General features: G+C 36.3%; 1 protein-coding gene across 1 annotated transcript in view; it reads right to left on the reverse strand.

Annotated features, from left to right (window-relative positions):
• Positions 1-14,627, reverse strand: part of ARP4 (actin-related protein 4) — a 35,206-nt gene extending 20,579 nt beyond the window's left edge. The window contains exons 1-7 of the mRNA XM_086447746.1: positions 14,347-14,627; positions 14,167-14,258; positions 5,522-5,698; positions 5,339-5,412; positions 4,767-4,847; positions 4,522-4,582; positions 4,311-4,360 (exon numbers count right to left, since the gene is read on the reverse strand). Of these exons, the coding sequence (XP_086303872.1) occupies positions 4,311-4,360; positions 4,522-4,582; positions 4,767-4,847; positions 5,339-5,412; positions 5,522-5,698; positions 14,167-14,258; positions 14,347-14,359 (548 nt within the window). The 5' untranslated portion in view covers positions 14,360-14,627. The remainder of the gene's footprint in view (positions 1-4,310; positions 4,361-4,521; positions 4,583-4,766; positions 4,848-5,338; positions 5,413-5,521; positions 5,699-14,166; positions 14,259-14,346) is intronic.
• Between the last annotated feature and the right edge of the window lie 3,884 nt (positions 14,628-18,511).

Below are 18,511 nucleotides of genomic sequence, written 5' to 3' on the forward strand. Positions count from 1 at the left end.
ACTCAATGGGAATAAATTTACTTGGTGTAACAATAGATAGGGACGCAGAAGAATATAGTCTCATCCAGATTAGGCTTTATTTTCTGCTTTTTGGGTGGATATGCCCACTATGTGATGGGAAATCAGATTATCACCCTCTAAATACTACCATAGGAGGAAGAAACAATAGCTACAGAAAGACTTGAAGACCACATGTGCAAAATCTTTTGAAAACTCCACATTGGAGAGTGCATGTGGCCTACGTTTGGATGAAGGAGGACTTGCTGGATGAATTAGAATGACCAACACATGGCCATAATTTTAGAATGCTTAGGAACTATTAATTTTATGTTTTGGGCTTTTCTTTTGGACTTATTTTTATTTCTGGGTTTATATTTATGTTCTTGTTATATTAGCAAGGGATGCAACTTGATTAATTTTGATTCGGTTTGGAGTCAAATCAGAACCGAACTGATCTAGTTCATTTCCATAATGTGGAACAAGAACCAAACCAAATTGCAATAGAACTGAACCAACCCAACCAGATCTTAATTCGGTTCAGTTATATGGGTTGCCAAAAACCTTCTTGAATGTTGAAACAAATATTTTCAATAAAAGATCAGATCATGTTCTTGGACGTCACAAAACCTCTTCTTGAAAGGGTTTCACAAGAGAATCAAAATGGGTTTCATCTTACGAAGGAAATCAAAGAAAGAGATCCATTGAGAAAGGGTTTCACAAGAAAAATAAGGACACTTGATAAATATATATATATATATATATATATATATTATATATATATATATATATATATATATATAGAGAGAGAGAGAGAGAGAGATGACTTGAAGAATGTGTTGGAATTGATGAACTCGCCGGAGTTGAGGGGCAGCCACGGGAGCTTGCACTTGCAACCTTGCATGCACAGAGACAAGAGAGAATGAGAGAGTAGAGAGGAGGGAGAGAGACGAGACAGATGTGAGAGAGTAAATGAGAGAATATATTATATTTCTATCTAAGTAATGTTATGTGAGAGAGTAAAGAAGAGATGTTAATATATTATATTAATATTAAAGTAACGTCTTGTCAGATAGTAAAGTAGAGATATTAATGTATTATAATTATAATAAAGTAATATAAATTACAAATATATGATATTATATTTATAATATGATTTGTATGTTCAATTCTCGGTTTCATTCGGTTTTTTACCATGCCTGAACCAAGAACCGAATTGAATCTGTCGGTTCTTCATTTTTTTAACCTGGAACCAAACCGATAGTCAACCCAACCAACCCAAAGCTCACGGTTTGGTTCGGTTCCCATTTTTAACCGAACCAAGTTGCACCCCTAATATTAGCCCATGTTCTTAGTATAGATGTTCAGGGTACTTCAGTAACTTTATTTCGTATGTCTTTTTATTAAGTTTATAAGGGTTAAAAATCTAGGAGAGATAAAGTTATGAAAATTAGAGTCTTTAAGTTAAAGGTAACTTAAGAATTTTGCTCTTTAGGATTTTGTCTTAGTATTTAAAGACATTTGTATTTTATTTTCGATGGGCTTTTCAATCAAATTTATAGATCTTTCTGGTTTCTGTGCTTGAATGTCGGGGAATTCAACTTGGTGAACAAGATACATGCATCTCCATTTTTTTCTTCTTTACAGGTACACATCTTCTTCTTCTTCTTCTATTGGTTTCTTCAATTTTTCTATTTGTAAACACTAAATCAGTTTCAACCAATATTCCTTAAAGTCCCTACACCTAATTGAACATACCCAAATCATACAGCCGTCCCAAAAACCTAGTCTAAACCACCCCCAAAATCATCCCTACTTGTCCAATTATTTACATCAAGTCTAAACAAGCCAAACCCTAATTTTTTAAATTAATTTAACCATATTTCAAACCTAAATTTAACCTTAGACATACTAATTTTCTACATCTTCTCAAATATTTTTAGTTTAATACCTTAGGCTAATTGAAAGTTCTATCTTCCATAAGATATCTCAATTTAATATTTCACCTGGTGGGACTACAACATTTCTTAGAATTATTTGTTAGTTATTTATTAAATATCTCCTATTTTCTGTGGTCGAATCTAATAGTTTATGATATTCATTGCCCTGGGTAATTCCATCATAATCTCAAAACCAAACATTAGTTAATTTCATAGTCCAACATCAGTATGCCTTTGATCACTCATTTTGTAAGATTTTCTTCAGATCATCGACTGTTACCTCTTTAGATGAAAATGGCAAAACTAGGCAATATCATTCCATCACTTTTGGACAAAGCTATCTGATTTCCGTTAGTAGTTGGCTATTCATGAAAAATTGTATTGAAGAAACACTTCTTTACATGGCTTTTGCAATGTTGAAACGTCTCAAAAATGACAAACAGATGATATTAAGAAGACTTAATAAAACAATAAATCTAGCAAATTAGCAGACAACGAAGTTCAGAGTTGGAAACACGAAATGGCAGAGGATGGTTGGTCCCATGCATTTAACTTGGAATGCCAAAAAGAGAAGTTGGGATAGAATAACATCTTGAAGTATAAGGAATAATTATGGAAGCAAAGTCATGAATCAAGTAGATTAAAGAAGGGTGTGGGAACAACTAACTTATTTTTCATGTTGCTCGGGTTCATGGTGCAAAAATTGCTTCCATTATTTCTAAGATAAGGTGCATTCATTAAAGGTTGTAATATTTACGACAATATCGTGCTAGCCCACAAGCTTATTGGGGATTTCAACAGAAAGGCTAGAAGGGGAAGCATTGCTCATAAGATCAATATGTCAAAAGCATACTAACTGGATAAAATGTATGCATCACTTTGAATTTTCTCAGCACCCGATTCGGCAACTTTTTTTGTGAATTGCATATCTTTCAAGAGGAATCCGACTTTGAAGCAGCCAGGCCGCTTCAAAATTTTGGAGGAACTCTCTCTTTCAGATAACATGTGGCTCTCTTATGTTTCCCAAATGATGACATGCCCCCCAGGTTTTCACGAATATTCGTAACATATCCTTATTGTTTTCAAACTGATTAACTACCCCCTTGGCCTTGGCCTTATTTTATAGACTAATAGAGAATGACCTCAATCCTGTCATCATCATCATCATAACCATCACCATCATTATAACCATCATTATCACCATCATCATCTCATCTCCACTACCATCATCATCATCATCATATTCAAGATGTTCAAGATGACTGGTTGTGGGAAGAAAAGGCAAAGACTTTTAAGCTATTTAAGTCAGCTTTCATTAGTTGCTAAGAGAATACCCAAGTCAAGGGGTACGTCATTAATTTGAAAACATTGGAATTATCTCAAATATTCACGGAAACGTAAAAGTGCAACATGTCTAATCATGGGGAGGGCCCTACCAAAACTTTGAAGTGGGCTGGTCGCTTCAAAGTTTTTTCCTTTCAAGAGCAGTGAAGCCAAATCAAGTAGCAGTCACGGAATTTTATGTTACATATCTCACTGGGATGCTACGTGTGATAGGAGGATTAGGAGATTCAAACGCAGGGGGAGAACTTTTGGAGATTAATCCCCATCATGTCTGTAAGGCTATTTGGAATAAGAGATAACAGAACTTTCAAGGGTAAGGAGGAGAACGTGGAAGTGGTCTTCATTGTGACCTTAACTCTTATTTCCTATTAGGCTGCTCTTATTACCTAGGTGTAAAGGTTGATTTGAGCATCTCGGTTTAGATAGGGACACTGTAAAGGTGTAAGAGCCTTTCTCACCCCTATTGTGTGCATCCCTTCTTCATTTTTAGTTCTTTCAATAAATATTTACATAACAACAAAAAAAAATTGTTGGAGAACACTGCAAAGTGTAAAATAAAAACAGAAGAACACTAAACCATTGTATTCTCCACGAATTATACCTTATAGGGCATAGCTAGAACAACTAGGAAATGAAAACACCCACAAGAGCTGATAGCCAAACATAAGAAACAATTGCAAAACAAAATGATTGATACAACAGAAGTCAACTTACCAATTCTTTATCTAAAGATCTCCCATCCTTAAAACCGTCTATGGACTCATATAGCTGCTTGTCCCTATTTTGACTCCTATATCAGGGATCACACTAAGGGCTCTAGTGATTATGTGGTTAGAAAGAGAATTGTCCGCAGGAATACAACAACGTATTGGACCTGAATATGCCAGTCCGTTGATATTCATAACCTATATTAGCCTAACAGAATCTACAAAGGATGCATGAGTAATATAAGAAACACCATATAGTCTAACCAACAAAAGAAAATGCTAATCCAAAAAAAACAAAACCAGAATATAACCAAACCATTACCTATCAACCACCAAAGAGGTAGCACGACCAGATGCGAAAGATGTGAGAACCTGGAGATGATGAATAAAAGAGTCAACCCAAAACAAGCAACATATAATCATGGTCTGGTGAGTAACCATAGAATTAGTGGAACCAAAAGGGATTCAGAATGGTACTGAAAAAAAATATAAATGATGAAAACAGGTATTTAGGCAAAGGACTAAGACCATACAGCATTCTTGGCCAAAAATAATGCAGGAACTTTGTATTTTTCAAACATGAGCTCTGCCGTCCTGTCAACATTGTTTGTAAGTTAATTTCAGCTACTGAATAGCAAAAACCATTAACTAAAAGAAGAAGTCAATTCCAATACATTACAAGCATATGAAAGAAATTAATAGTAATAATGACTCATATTTTATTTATTTTTAAATCTACCACGAAATCAGATAAAAGTATAGTCGGGTACTAGATCACCTTTCTCTCTGTTGGGCAGTATTAGAAGATGGTTCTGCAAGTAGCATTGGATGCTCCTTAGGATCTATCAGCAAGCATTCCCTAAAAATGACAAGGATCAGTAATAATACACAAAATTTATGCCTAATTTTTATTTTATTTTTTGGTTGATTTTTTTTTTTTTTTTTTGGTGTGTGTGGGTGGGTGCCGGGGGGGAAGATAGAGTGTAGAAAATAATTAAGGAAAAATTCACATATTGACAACCAACACACAAAATTCATCAATTGCAACTTATTGAGGATCATAGAGGCAACAAAATGAGAGAATGACCACTAGATCATGTAAGTCACAACTTTGGCATAAAGGAGTTCAAGAGAACTTTTACATGCAATGTACAGCTGGATTATCATCTTGTTCAGCTATATGTTGTGCATGCTATGGTTCTCCAGAAAGCAATGATAACTCCAACAGAAAACGAAATGGCCTAAAAGAACAAGAAGACTAGTTTGATCCATGGCCCATATTCCATAAATTGCAAAACATTTTTTTGACAAGTATTATAAACTGCAGAAAAATGCAGATCTAGCCGTTACCTGAAAGCATGGTCCCATATGCTGTCAACAATATCCCAGTCAACAACAACTCCATCCTTTATAGGTGAAAGCACCTGAACAAAAAATCAAAAAATTAACAATATCTTTTGAAGAAAAAAAATTGAGATCATCCATAAAACTTTCTATCAATTTCTATAGAAGAACAAACATGTATTATCTGACCTCCATATGATCCCTACGGTATCCCAAGGCTTGAGATCCCACATATAACTTCCGCTTTGCCTTGGCTTTATCAGATTCAAAAGGCTTCACACCATTTTTAGAATCCAAACTAGAATCGGAGTCCCTTTCCGATTTGACTGTGTCACCAACTTCTAATTGATCAATCGAGCCAACAACCTTAAAAAATAAAGTCACATATATTACCAAATTAAGATTACAAGCATTAAGGGAGAGAGAGGGAAAGCATTCCCATCTGGATGCAAGTAACATGTTATAGTACAAAGACAAACACCCTAAACAACGGTTACATTCCAATTGGGAAAATAATTACCTCATGACCGCAGATTGCTAGTGAAACATCCTTGTCACTATAGCAATTTGCGAAACTATGCTATCAAAGCAACATAGAAACGATGGTATTAATAATTACAGAGTGACGTAGATGAGCTTGCCGACACTATCTCAATGCCTATGATCGAGTTAAGATGCGTTGAAGAAAGAAATCAGCAACATTGACCTAGTCAAATTATTCAAAATCAAGAAATCAATTTGACCAACTGAGTCAACTCGATCCAATCTTTGACTGGTCCACAAGACCTGGTTCAACTTCTCTTAGGACTCTTTCTTTTATTGAGTTACTATTTTTTAAGTTGTTTAAGTAGTTCTAGTTAGTTTCTATTTCAATTTTAGAAAGTTTTTTTTCCTACTTAGTCTCTATTTCAACTTTAGAAATTTTCTAATTTGTTTTATGTTTCTATTATTTCTAAATTCGTTTTTATTCTTTAAGTTATAAGTAGAAGTTCTTTTAGGTGTCCAAATTGAGTTCTAATAGATTAGAAGGTTAGTAATATGTTATAGATAGATTAGAAAGTTCCTTTTTAGTGTTATTATTATTATTTTTTATAGGTATAAGGTTAGTATTTTAGAAGATTTATAAGTTGTAATTAGGGGGTTATCTATATAAGGAGGGGTTCAATAAACAACTTCAGCAGTTAGTTTTTTTTAAGATTGATTAATAAAAGAAAAAAGAAGAGACTTTTCTTCCCCTTCTTTATTTTTTTAGCATAAGAACCTGATATTGGTTCTTAATTTTAGTTTTGTGCAAGGATTTGGAAGATGATTTTAACTGGGTTTTCACAGGGGTCTATGGCCCAAACAGAGGGTTCGAAAGAAAACATTTTTGGGAAGAATTGTAAGATGTGGCGGGTTATTAGGGTAAACCATGGAGTATTGAGTGCAACTTTAACACTATTCGTTTTATGAGTGAGAAGTTTGGCACAAGAGGCATTTCTAAAAGTATGAGAGATTTTGAGGTCTTTATCAATTAATTCGCCTTAGAAGACCCTCATCTGGAGGGTAGATCATTTACTTGATCTAACAATCAAGAATCAACAAAGATGTCTAGATTGGATAGATTTTTGGTTTCGGGGAATTGGGCAGATCATTACTTAGGGCTATCTCAATTTGCTCTTCCAAACCCGATATCAAACCATTGCCCTTTAATCCTTCAAGTTGGTTTGTCTCTTTCAAGACCATGCCCATTTCTTTTTGAAAACTTTTGTCATGATAACTTTTGTCAAAAGGTAGACGATGGTGAAAAGAGTTTCAATTTAGTGGGAACCCGAGTTTTATCTTCAAAAGAAAGCTTAAGGCCTTGAAAGAGATGATCAAAATTTGGAATGTGGAAGTTTTTGGGAGAGTAAAGGGTTTGAAGAAATCAATTTTGGAAGACATAAGGCTTTTGGATTAAAAGGAAGAAAGGTAGGGTCTTACAAGCAATGAAATTGCGACAAAAATAATCTTAAGACGGAATTTCAAAAACTGGCATTAATGGAAGAAGTGAGTTGGAAACAGAAATCAAGGGTTAAATGGTTGAAGGAAGGGGACAATAATACGAAGTTCTTCCATAAAATTACTAATGCCCAGAGTAGCATGAATCACATTTGTAATATAACAATTGACGGGGAGCATTTAAAGGTGGAGGAAAACATAAAAGAGGGGATTGTGGATTTTTTAGGAAGCTTTCTAAGGATGAACGTTTTTGGCCATTGCCAGAGTTACTGGAATTTGACTACATCACTCACGAGCAGAAGATTTGGTTAGAAAGGATCATTGAGGAGGAGGTGTCTATGGCCTTAGCCCCTACGAGTGGGGAAAAGGCACCCAAACCAAAAGGTTTCACTATGGCTTTCTACAAAAGGTGTTGGGGAACGATAAAAGAAGATTTTTCATGATGGTGATTAAGGATCTTCAAAAAATGAAATATTTGGATTATGGTCTTAATAATTCCTTTATCGCCTTGATTTCCAAAAAGCCAGGTGTTGAGGATATTGAGGATTTTAGACCTATTAGCCTCTTGGGTTCAGCTTATAAGCTAATTGCGAAGGTGTTGGCGAACCGTTTAAAGGAAGTAATTGAGGGATTGATTGGCCCAGAGCAAGGGGCGTTTGTTAAAAGAACATAAATCCTAGACGAGTTCTTATGGCAAATGAATGCATCAATTCTAGGAGGCGTTCGGGAAAACGGGGTCTAGATGTAAACTTGACATGCATAAAGCTTATGATCATGTGAATTGGAACTTTTTGAGATACTTAATGCATCACATAGGCTTTGGGGTTAAGTGAATTGATTAGGTGATGAAATGTGTCTTCCTTCTCGATTCTGGTGAATGGGAGTCCAGTTGATTTTTTTAGAAGCTCTTGAGGTCTAAGACAAAGAGATCCCCTTTCTCCGTTGTTGTTTGTGGAAGTTTTAGGTTGTTTTCTTAAAAAAGTTACTAGTCTTGGATGATTTTAGGTTTTTGGATTGGGGAGGATGATTCTAATGTGTCATTCCTCTATTTTGTTGATGATACCTTAGAATTTTTAAATGCAGAAGATTCGCAAGTGAAGTTGAGGGGTGTGTTGTGTTACTTTGAGGTGATTTTGGGGTTAAGAATTAATTTCAGGAAGAGTAAGATGTTCGAGGTAGGAGGGGTTGAGGGTGTGTCTAGATGGGCTGGTCTTTTTGATTGTTAACAGGAGACCCCACCGTAGATGTGCTTGGGATTGCCTATAGGTGTTGATTATAGGAATAAGTTGATTTGGGATTCGGTGATTGAGCGAATGGAGAAACGGTTGAGCTCATGGAAAGGTAAGTATTTATCCAAGGGCGGTAAGCTTCCATTGATCATGAGCACACTTTCTAGCATCTCAGTCTATCATCTATCTCTGTTTTCAATCCCGAGGAGTGTGGACGAAAAATATAACAAAATTATTAGGGACTTCTTGTAGAATGGTAGGGGAAAAGAAGATACACTTAGTGAGTTGGAAGATAACTTGTAAGCCAAAGAAAAATGAGGGTCTTGGGATCAGAGGTTTTAGGGTTGCAAATAAGGCTTTGTTAGGCAAATGGTTGTGGAGGTATGGTATTGAGCAGTCGAGTATGTGGAAGTGGGTCATCAGAGCTAAGTACAAGGTAAAAGGAGGGGGGTGGGAGAGCAAGGAAGTTAAGTTTTGGTATGGGTGTAGTGTGTGAAGAGGTATCATGAAAGTGGGGCCCAAGTTCAGAAATTAGGTGAAGTTTACAGTGGGTAAGGGTGATAGGATCAAATTCTAGGAAGATTGGTGGTGTGGAGACTTAGTTCTTTCTCAACAATTCCCTCGCCTTTACAATCTCTCTTCAAAAAAAGGTTGCCTTGTGTTGCATTCTTGAACCTTGAGGGGAACGAACCTGTGTGGGATTTGGGTTTCAGGAGATCTTTCAATGATTGAGAGTTTCAGGATCTAATAGACCTTACGACTTAACTTGATTAGGACAACAAGAGGGAATGGACTCTCAATAAAAGGAAGATCTTTTCGGTCAAATCTTTCGTCTCGGAGTTGGTGAACCATAGTAGTTCAGTTGTCCCTTTTTTGGTTGACTGCATTTGGAGCTCCAAGATCCCTTCCAAGGTGCGCTTTTTTACTTGGTTAATTGTGCTAAATAAACTTCTCACACTTGATCTTTTGATTCGTGGGGGTTTTGTATCTCCAAACTTTTGTTTTCTTTGCAAATCGTCTGAGGAATTTTGTGGATCATATGATCTTACATTGCAATCTTTCTTCCGCTATTTGGAACCATTTCTTTGGCCTTTTTAGAGTTTGTTGGATCACTCCAATCTCAATTTTGTCTTTGTCTCAAGGTTGGGACTCTAGTTTTCTATCGGAGAGAATGAAAACCTAGTGAAAGTTATTACCTTTTGCAATTTCTTGGGGTCTTTGGCTAGAAAGAAATAGGAGTCTTCAAAGGTGAAAAGGCGCATTTTCATGAGCTTGTGATCAGTATCCTTGGGTTGTTTTTTAAAAGCAAAGTAAACCCTGATTTTAAAGGGGTGTTATTTAATGACTTCATTTTTAGATGGGACTCGTTGTACAGTAGTTAGTTTTGGTTGGTCATCTCGACCGGCCTTTGTACTTCCTCCTCTTTTTCAATAAAATTTATATTTATCAAAAAAATAATAATAATAAATTAGTGTTTGGTATTGATTTCCAATAATATCAAACCTAGATTGAAGTTTTTAGTCTGTTTTGCTCGACATTGAGATTCTTCATTACTTGTAGTTCTTGGGATTGCACCTCTAAAATCTGATTTTTAACATAAACTCTAGGTTTGTGTGTTCTACCCTACATCACAGAGGGAACATGAAATGGTCAAAGATATAACAACAAATGTAGGAAACCCAAAATCACTCCCATGAAGGAGAAAAACTCAAGTGATTGTGAAGAAAAAACAAACGACAATTAAAGGGAGACATTGTTGTTCTTATATTGTCTACCGAATCGTGAGAATATTAAGTAGCAAACAATGATCCCCCACAACCAAGAAGAAAGTAATTAACTGGGTAATATTAATTGTAACTGGAAATATTTTCCACCAAAAAAACCCCATATTGACCATGAAAACCAATTAAAAAACAAGTTGGAAAACAACAAAAACCTTGAAGGAGATAGGACTAGCTAGTATATTCCATAAGATGATTTGAAGCATGATTACTTCAAATACAAACCCTAGGAGCGAGGATCCCCAACTCCCACCCCAACATCTCCCCAAAGATGGAAAAACCCACTTAGACACAAACTCATTCAAAAACACCCCTTCAAATTCTTCATGCAGCTTACCCCAAGGAAAGAGATTTTCTTTCACTGCCATAAGGATATCTTGCAAGGATCCTACATGCCTTCAAAGACTTTTTTTTTTTTTTGTTTCTTCCAAATACACCAACATAGCGAAAACGATGCTTACTCCTGGGACACTTCCTCTAGCATCCAATGCATGGGACTCCCAACTAGAAAATAGCTCAACCACCAAAGAAGGGTTCATCAACTGTTGGACAGAGCAAAAAAGTGGGCCAACATTAAAAACGCTAAGTTATAATAAAAGATATGATTCACATATTTCACACTTGCTTTGCACATATAGCCAAAGTTTACAGTGGCATTTCTACGAGAAATGGGCTTGTCGATTGTTAGGAATTTATTCAACGAAGCGTAAAACATAGTGAAACTTTTTAAGGAACCTTGGATCCAGTCTATACTGGATCTAGATACGCAAATTGGTCTAGTATCCCTATTTTAGTAGGGGAACTTAGAATGTATGACGAAAGCAGTCATGCCTGCGAGAGCCACCAACTACATTAAACAAGACCAAGGTGCATGTGTGCTCAAACCAGGTAGGAGAAAAGAGTAGTTAACGACACAACATCTCTGATACAAAGCATCAAGTGAGATATTGGTTCAAGAACTTGAGGAAAATTCAATGCGTTCAACTTACATGGGAATTTGAAAATGCTTTCTAGGTCTACAAAACCTACTTAAATTTGGGTAAGAATATCCCTTGACACATTTAATGTCTCTCACATCTCAACCACTTACTTCCATCTTCAAGGTAACACTACAAGACTCCTTACCAATCAAAAAGTAAACAATTGCTTTATGAGACAATTTGTCGAACACCAGCTTAGAATGAGTCACTTGATCAAATCCAAAACCAATGTGGATTGAACGATTCAATGCCGACACCACCGACATCAAAGACAACATTGTTCAACCAAGTACTTTCCACTTGGCCTTCATGGTGTCCTTTTTTAATTGTATGTTAACGTTCTTACTACCTTAAACTAATGAAAGAGAAAATCTTAAAAAGATAAACATGACGAGTGGAACCCCTACAAGCCAAGCAGTCATCAATACCATTAGCACTTCCAAGGATATGGTAGAGAAAAATGTTCAAACCATTCCTAGATTCCTCAATGTGCTTCAAAATGTTTTCCAAACTCCAAGGCCTAATAGTTCAATTCATACAATATGTCACCTAACAAGCAAGAACCCAAACCCAAATCCAAAACATTTGACAATTTTCAACCTTCCATCACTATCATCAAAGCACTGTCTTGAAAATCCAAGGTGGGCCAAATGAGTCCAATTCCTCCAATCAAATATATCTAAATTCCTTAAATTTGTTAAATCAAGAGTCTTCAAACGTGTTATCACAATTGTAATTCAATACTTAGTTGACATGCTACAATCCAACTATGAGGATGTGGGTTTAAGTCTAGTTAATCAGCCAAAAAAGAAACACATATATTCATCATTTCAATGCATGTTCTTTTTGGTCTTATGCTAAATCAACTTGGACATTCCTTCTATCTAGTGTTGCAATCGATCTTTGTTGCAGCGGATAAACCATCTCAATCGACTCGCCCTTAAATTTGATAATTTTTTCTACTAACCCATCTCAACATCCTCGTCTCTATAGTGTTTCATATGTGAAAATGTTTCTTGATCGTCAAACATTCAGCTTCATAAAAGCATAGTCGAGCTTACTACCTCCTTATAAAATGTTACCTTAAATATGATTTGAACGCACCACACATGAAGCATTCTAGAAGCAATCTCGACTTTAACCAACCATGATTTTATGGGGGAGCATCTCTCCATTCCTATGGATAATAGAATTAAGATAATGAAAATGATTGCTTTGGGATCAAACCATCATTTTTTAATGAACCTTCCTTTCTGTGTGTGTCCTTATTGAAGTTCACCCCATAAATTTTGTTTGTCTTACTTATTTGAAGCCCCTGGGATCCAAAGAAGCTATTCAAGGTTTGAGTTAATTCCCTCCTTAGTGTCATCAACTAATATTACACTTACAAATAACATATACCAAGGGACCCTTTCTTGAATATGAGCAGTTGATTCATTGAAGACTAGAGTAAACAAATATAAATTCATAGTCGAACCCTAATGTAAACTAATTGTAATCAACAACTCATGTGTTTTCTTACTATTTTCTCTCAAGAATCACCAAGGTTAAAATCTATTATCAAGGCATTGTCTCAGTCAAAAGAAAAAAAAAAAAAAGATTGACTTGACCAAAACAATACAAGAAACTAAGTATTTCATGATCAATGCTTCAAGCCACTCTAGGCCAAAATTGAGATGTCTTGCAAACAATTCAAAGAATATACGGCCTTGTTTGGAGCACCAATAGATCCAACAGAAGTGCTTATACAGAACACTTCCATTAGAATCGCAGTTGCACAATTGGTTGTTTGGTAACCATGCCCAATAAGTGTTTCTGGAGTTCTACAAACACAATTGATCATTTGGTAAAAACCAGCTTCCGTGCAACATATTGTATATGAATGCCATTAATGCTCCTTAAGAAAGATGTTTCCATCGCTAGAAAGAGACAATGGTGTTATCTCAGAAGAGAGAAAGAGACAATGTTGCTGTCTATGTACATGCATATATGTATGCATGTAACTATGAAATGAGACTGAAGAGATAGAAAGGTGCCATTTTCATATAAACAAGGGCAAAAAAAGGAAGAGAGATATGACAACAATTGTGGATTCTAGATGGTAATTTAGGTATTTTTGTAAAATAAAAAAGGAAGACAAGGAATTTTGATGTATGTTCGACAGAGAATATGCTTTCCAAGGGAAGTATGTCTGAGCCACTTCTCATTTCTGCCCATTTTTCAGCTTCAAACTTCTGCAGGAGGTGATCTTCAAGTCTATTACTAACCATTCTTTTAGGTGCTAAAAGAAATTTTGAGTGCCAGAAAGTGAGAAACAAACTCGAAAATCCATTCCAATACCTCAACCATGAAATTTAAGCTATGATGCTCACACATGTCACAGCTCCCTCATACATGTGAATAATTATATCAAGACAACCATTTGGGATTCATGTTCTTTTCCAATAGCCACCAAAATAACTCTAAAGGAATCATGATTTGGCCTAGTTATCCAGAAAATTCTCCCAATTCAGTTTCTTGGATTTTTCAACTACTTCTTACATAACCATAGCATAATGTCCTAATTCTTCAAAAAAGAAATCCTAAAATCATAAGTGCCCACGGTATTTTACATGTTGACGACAAAAAAACAAACAAAGACATGAATGAAATATCAATTTTTTTTTTTGCTGGGCAAGAGAGATTAGTCGTTAATAATAAGTAGGTGAAGGTGGGTTTTGAATCCAGGTCATATGGTATCAACACTCACAAACTTTAACAAACTTAGCAAGCTGGCACCTTTAAAAATTCGAAGGCAATTGCATAGGAATTAAAATACAAAAGAATGTGAAGTTTATATAGTGGGGGAGAGCAGAACAACTCACTGATGGAAAAACTGCCTTGGGAGCATCTTCTCCAGCATAACCAGCTTTGCAGGTGTGAGAACCAAGGTCGATAACGATAGCCGATACTTCATCTACACAACAAAACAAATATCATATATTATGTGAATAATTATTGCAAATAAATGGATTTAAGGGTAATAGAAAGCATATTATACTCACCTCCTCCATACATGGTTACGGGTTTGAAAAAGCTAGAGTGGGAAAGGGGGGTTTAGGGTTTTTGAAAGTGTGAAGGAGAGAGAGAGAGAGATGGAGCGTTTAGGGTCTAGGGTTTATGAGAGTGCAAGGAGTGAAGAGAAAGGCAGAGACGAGAGAAGAGGCTAGGGCGTCTGAGCGCTCAAAAGAGCGAAAGAAATGCACAAGCGAGGGAGGAACCGGGATTTGCTGTTTTGAACGTTAGGTGCGGGTAAAAGTGTTGCGCTATTTTGCCTTGGATTCTGTTGTATCATGATAAAATGATTAGAATCTCCTTACTGTTTAAGTAATGAATGTTCTTCAAAAATAAAATCACCTTAAAAATAAAATAATTATATTAAAATATGTAAATTTATTATTTTTTAATTAAAATAATTAAAATTTAAAATAATCAATTCAAATTAATGATGATCTATAGTTCATCCCAACAGTTAATATTATAACCAAAATAAATAAATTCATCCCGATGATCATATCGATCAATTTGAATCATATCAATCATATGAAGAAATAGCATATTCTAAATTAAAAATTCAAAGAATCATCCCTTATCAAGAGTGGGATTCATCTTTTTAGACCTCAAAATATATCAAATCTCTAACTACTCAGTAATTTTCCTATACCTATTAGGACTATCAAAATGCATGGGAGTATGTTCTCCTAATTCAAAATACCAAAAGATCTCACATATGGTGAAGTTAAAGATGAGAAAATTCCAACAAGCTAAATTTTTCACACACATATAGAAATAACTATCAAAATCATATCAAATTAAATCTAATTAAAAATCCGTTTTACTAGGATATACTAGATTTCAAGGGGATTATTTTATATAAAAAGGTTAATCCTTGTTGAGTTGTGATTTATGAGATATAGCCTTGGAAAGTTACAATTTCTGTAACACCCCGGATTTTCAACTCATATCTCGAGGAAAGTAAATGGTGAGATTCGGAGGGAAATATCGAATGAGAGACTTAGAGTAAAATACTCGAATATTGCTATGATTAATTTTGAGGAAAATCGACTTCGCCATTAAATTCAAAAGGATCGAAATATACATTAGCCTGTAAGCAAGTTTTTGAATTCGAGTTCGGAGGAAAAAGTTATAAAATCCTCGAATTTCGCATTAAGTGGGACCCAAAACAGTGGAATTTCGTTAGAGCGAGAATCGGAAAGATTGATGGATACCATTAGGTCCGTAGCGAAAAATTATTCGAAATGGTATATTCACTTGTCAATTTCCGTCCGAATGGTTAAGTTACGAACGAAGTTAGAAATGATGGGAAAATTACAAGTATGCCATCAGCTTTATTATAAAAGAAATCTTATTTCTTTTATTCATTTCATTTCTCTTCTTTTCCAAGGAAAACAAACGGTAGCCACTTCTCAACCCAAGGGTTTCAACCCATTCCCCTCAAGTTCTAGCCCGAACGAAGCCGAGTTGAACCTCGACGAAGAAGACAAAGTTGTCGGCCACGTCGAGAGCTACAACTTCACCATCTTTACTTACCCATTCTTGTTCGTTTTCCCCATCCTCCATCAAAAACCAGTCGGGTAGCTCGAGTAAACCTCCACACCTTCCGTCCGAGGGCTTCATCGAGTTAGGAGCTAGGTCTATACTTCATTGTAGAAGCGAAGGAGAACGTCATTGTCGGATAGCTTGCAAACCCTCGCTCGTTTCGCATCCAAGTCAGCCCAACCTCGACTCTTGAGCCATCCAACCTTGAGTTGTAGTGCTAGCTTGTACCCTTGGCGTCCACAACCAAGTAAGGGACTTCCAATTCTTATTGGTAGCTTTAGATTTCTAAAATGTGCATTTAGGGTTTTGAAACAAAACTTATTGTTTGCATTTAAATCGTAAAAAGTTGTTCTTTGATTTCAAAATCATGGTAGAAGTAGATGCTTTGATGATGTTTTATCAAGTTTTAACTAAGAATTCGTGGATGGGTCGAATGGTGAGAAGAATGGGAGAAGAAATCGAAAAAGGGGATCAAAAACTCGAAAGTTCGAGTGAGGTTCAGGCTGTAGGCGGGTAGGGTCGGTGCCACCGGCACCTACCGAAGGCATTCTGTCGGTCCCACCGACAGAATGAAGCTTCTGCCACCGACGAAGTTAAACAGCGCGAGAAATTTTACACTGTCGGCAGGACCGTCGGTCCCACCGACATCTGCCGATGTATATTCTGTCGGTTCCACCGACAGCCACCGACAGAACAAGGTTCTATTGCCGACAGCACTGTTCTGAGTCAAAAACAGACTCTGACTCTTGGCTTGACTTCCTCACCCTTATACACTATTTTCCACCCTTTATTTCATTAAAAACATTAAAGTAAATGTCCTCTTTAATCTTTACTTTCCATTTACTTTAAGTTCTTAATGAAATTAAGGTTTTACCCCCCATTTCGGAACAATGGGAATGGTTTTAAGATCCAAATCTCAAAGGATCAAAATCCGAATTTTGGTTTCAAGACAAAACGTAATTTTCGACGTTTTCGGCAAGTTTTCAAAATGTAATAACTTTCGCGTAACTTTGAATTAGATTACAAAAACTATATGGTGTCGAATCTCATGATTGAGACTTTCATTTCGAAAAACCCGTTTTCAATTTCGAGAACTTTGAAAAATTGAGTTTCCAACACTTAGCCAAAATTTTCACCAGCTTTCTCTATTTTTAACAGCTTCGATCCCGAACATCGCTGGGATCTTGTTTTTGAATAAACTTTGGTGGTTTTCAATGAAAAGACCAAAAGAACGAATTGAAATATTGAAAATGGATGGTCGATGTGAAAGGATGAAAAGTGAGAATGTCGAGAGAATGGGAAAAGGGAATGAACGGTAAAATGTCAGAATCACACCCGCGGGGTGATGTCTACATTTTACATTGTATGTTGTGTGTAGGTTGGTGAAAGGATATCCAGGTTATTAATGAAAGGGTTGCATGTTTATTTCCGATTATGTTAGCGCTTGCGCTGAGTACTATTATTTATTTTAGGCCGATTGGCCACGGTTGCATGGTAGAACTGGATATCCGTTCTCAACCCTGTCTGTTAATTTCTCTTTTGTTTTAAATGAAAAATCATATATGTACGTAGCTATTTTGTGAGCTGTTAAAGGGTTTGTGAATGCCTGAAGGGATAGTGTGTCACATCATCCGGAGGGGTGCACTATCCTGGGATGTACGGTAGGGACCACCAAACTCATACGTGGTATGGGACGCGTATGAGAGTGGAGTCACAACTGGAATCCGGGTCCATTCCTTTCTTATCTTTACCAGTGAACGTGTTTTGTAAAGGTGGTCGTATACGAGTGGAGTGTCTTTTGGGAATCACATGCACGCCTGATAGGCATAGACGAAGATGATTAGTCAGTGATCACTAACAATCTAGTAGTAGTCGAACGTTCTGACACATCGAAAAGAGACCCATTGTTTACGGTCACGTCAAACGGCCAGCCTGAGCCGGATAAATGGTCACCAGTGTGGTAAGCGCAGCGACCGGCCACAAAATCAGGAACTAAAAGCCAGATTTATGTTGTAATATCATGTCCTGACTGGGAGCGATCCAGTCGTGAATCCCAACTCTTTAATTCCAATACTCCACCATTTGTATTATGTATCTGTTGTTATATTTCGAATTATAAATGAGAAACATGTCTATTATTTCAATGTTGACAATCTTATTTGCATAAAATGAAAAATGTATGATGAGTATGGATGATTGATGCTATGTGTAATTTTTAAAACTGTTTAGTTGCTCATCCCTGGCTATATGTACCAGTTGATCGTATTTTACCTTGTAAAACATTGCATGTGTTAAAATGTTCAGTATGCTTTATTCGATCATGCTTAGGAAGGGTTATTAGTAGGAATTGGCTGTGGACTTACTGGGTAACCATTGTTACTCACCCTTTCCTTCCTATTTTTTTAGTTTCAGCACTTGCAGCTGTCGAGGCAGGCGTAGAGGCAGTAATTGAGGAGTATCTGGTCGATCAGATCGACGATCAGATTTTATTGCCTGGTGAGCACTAGGGCTACATCCGTTAGAATTGCCAGTTTCATCCAGGATGTATGTTTTTTGGATTGAGAGTTTAGGCCTATGTTAGAGTGAGAGTATTTTGGTAAGCCTGTATAT

Source organism: Akebia trifoliata, chromosome 7 (assembly GCF_017979445.1).
Source record: "Akebia trifoliata isolate Shusen 1 chromosome 7, ASM1797944v1, whole genome shotgun sequence".
Classification (NCBI taxonomy): Eukaryota; Viridiplantae; Streptophyta; class Magnoliopsida; order Ranunculales; family Lardizabalaceae; genus Akebia; species Akebia trifoliata.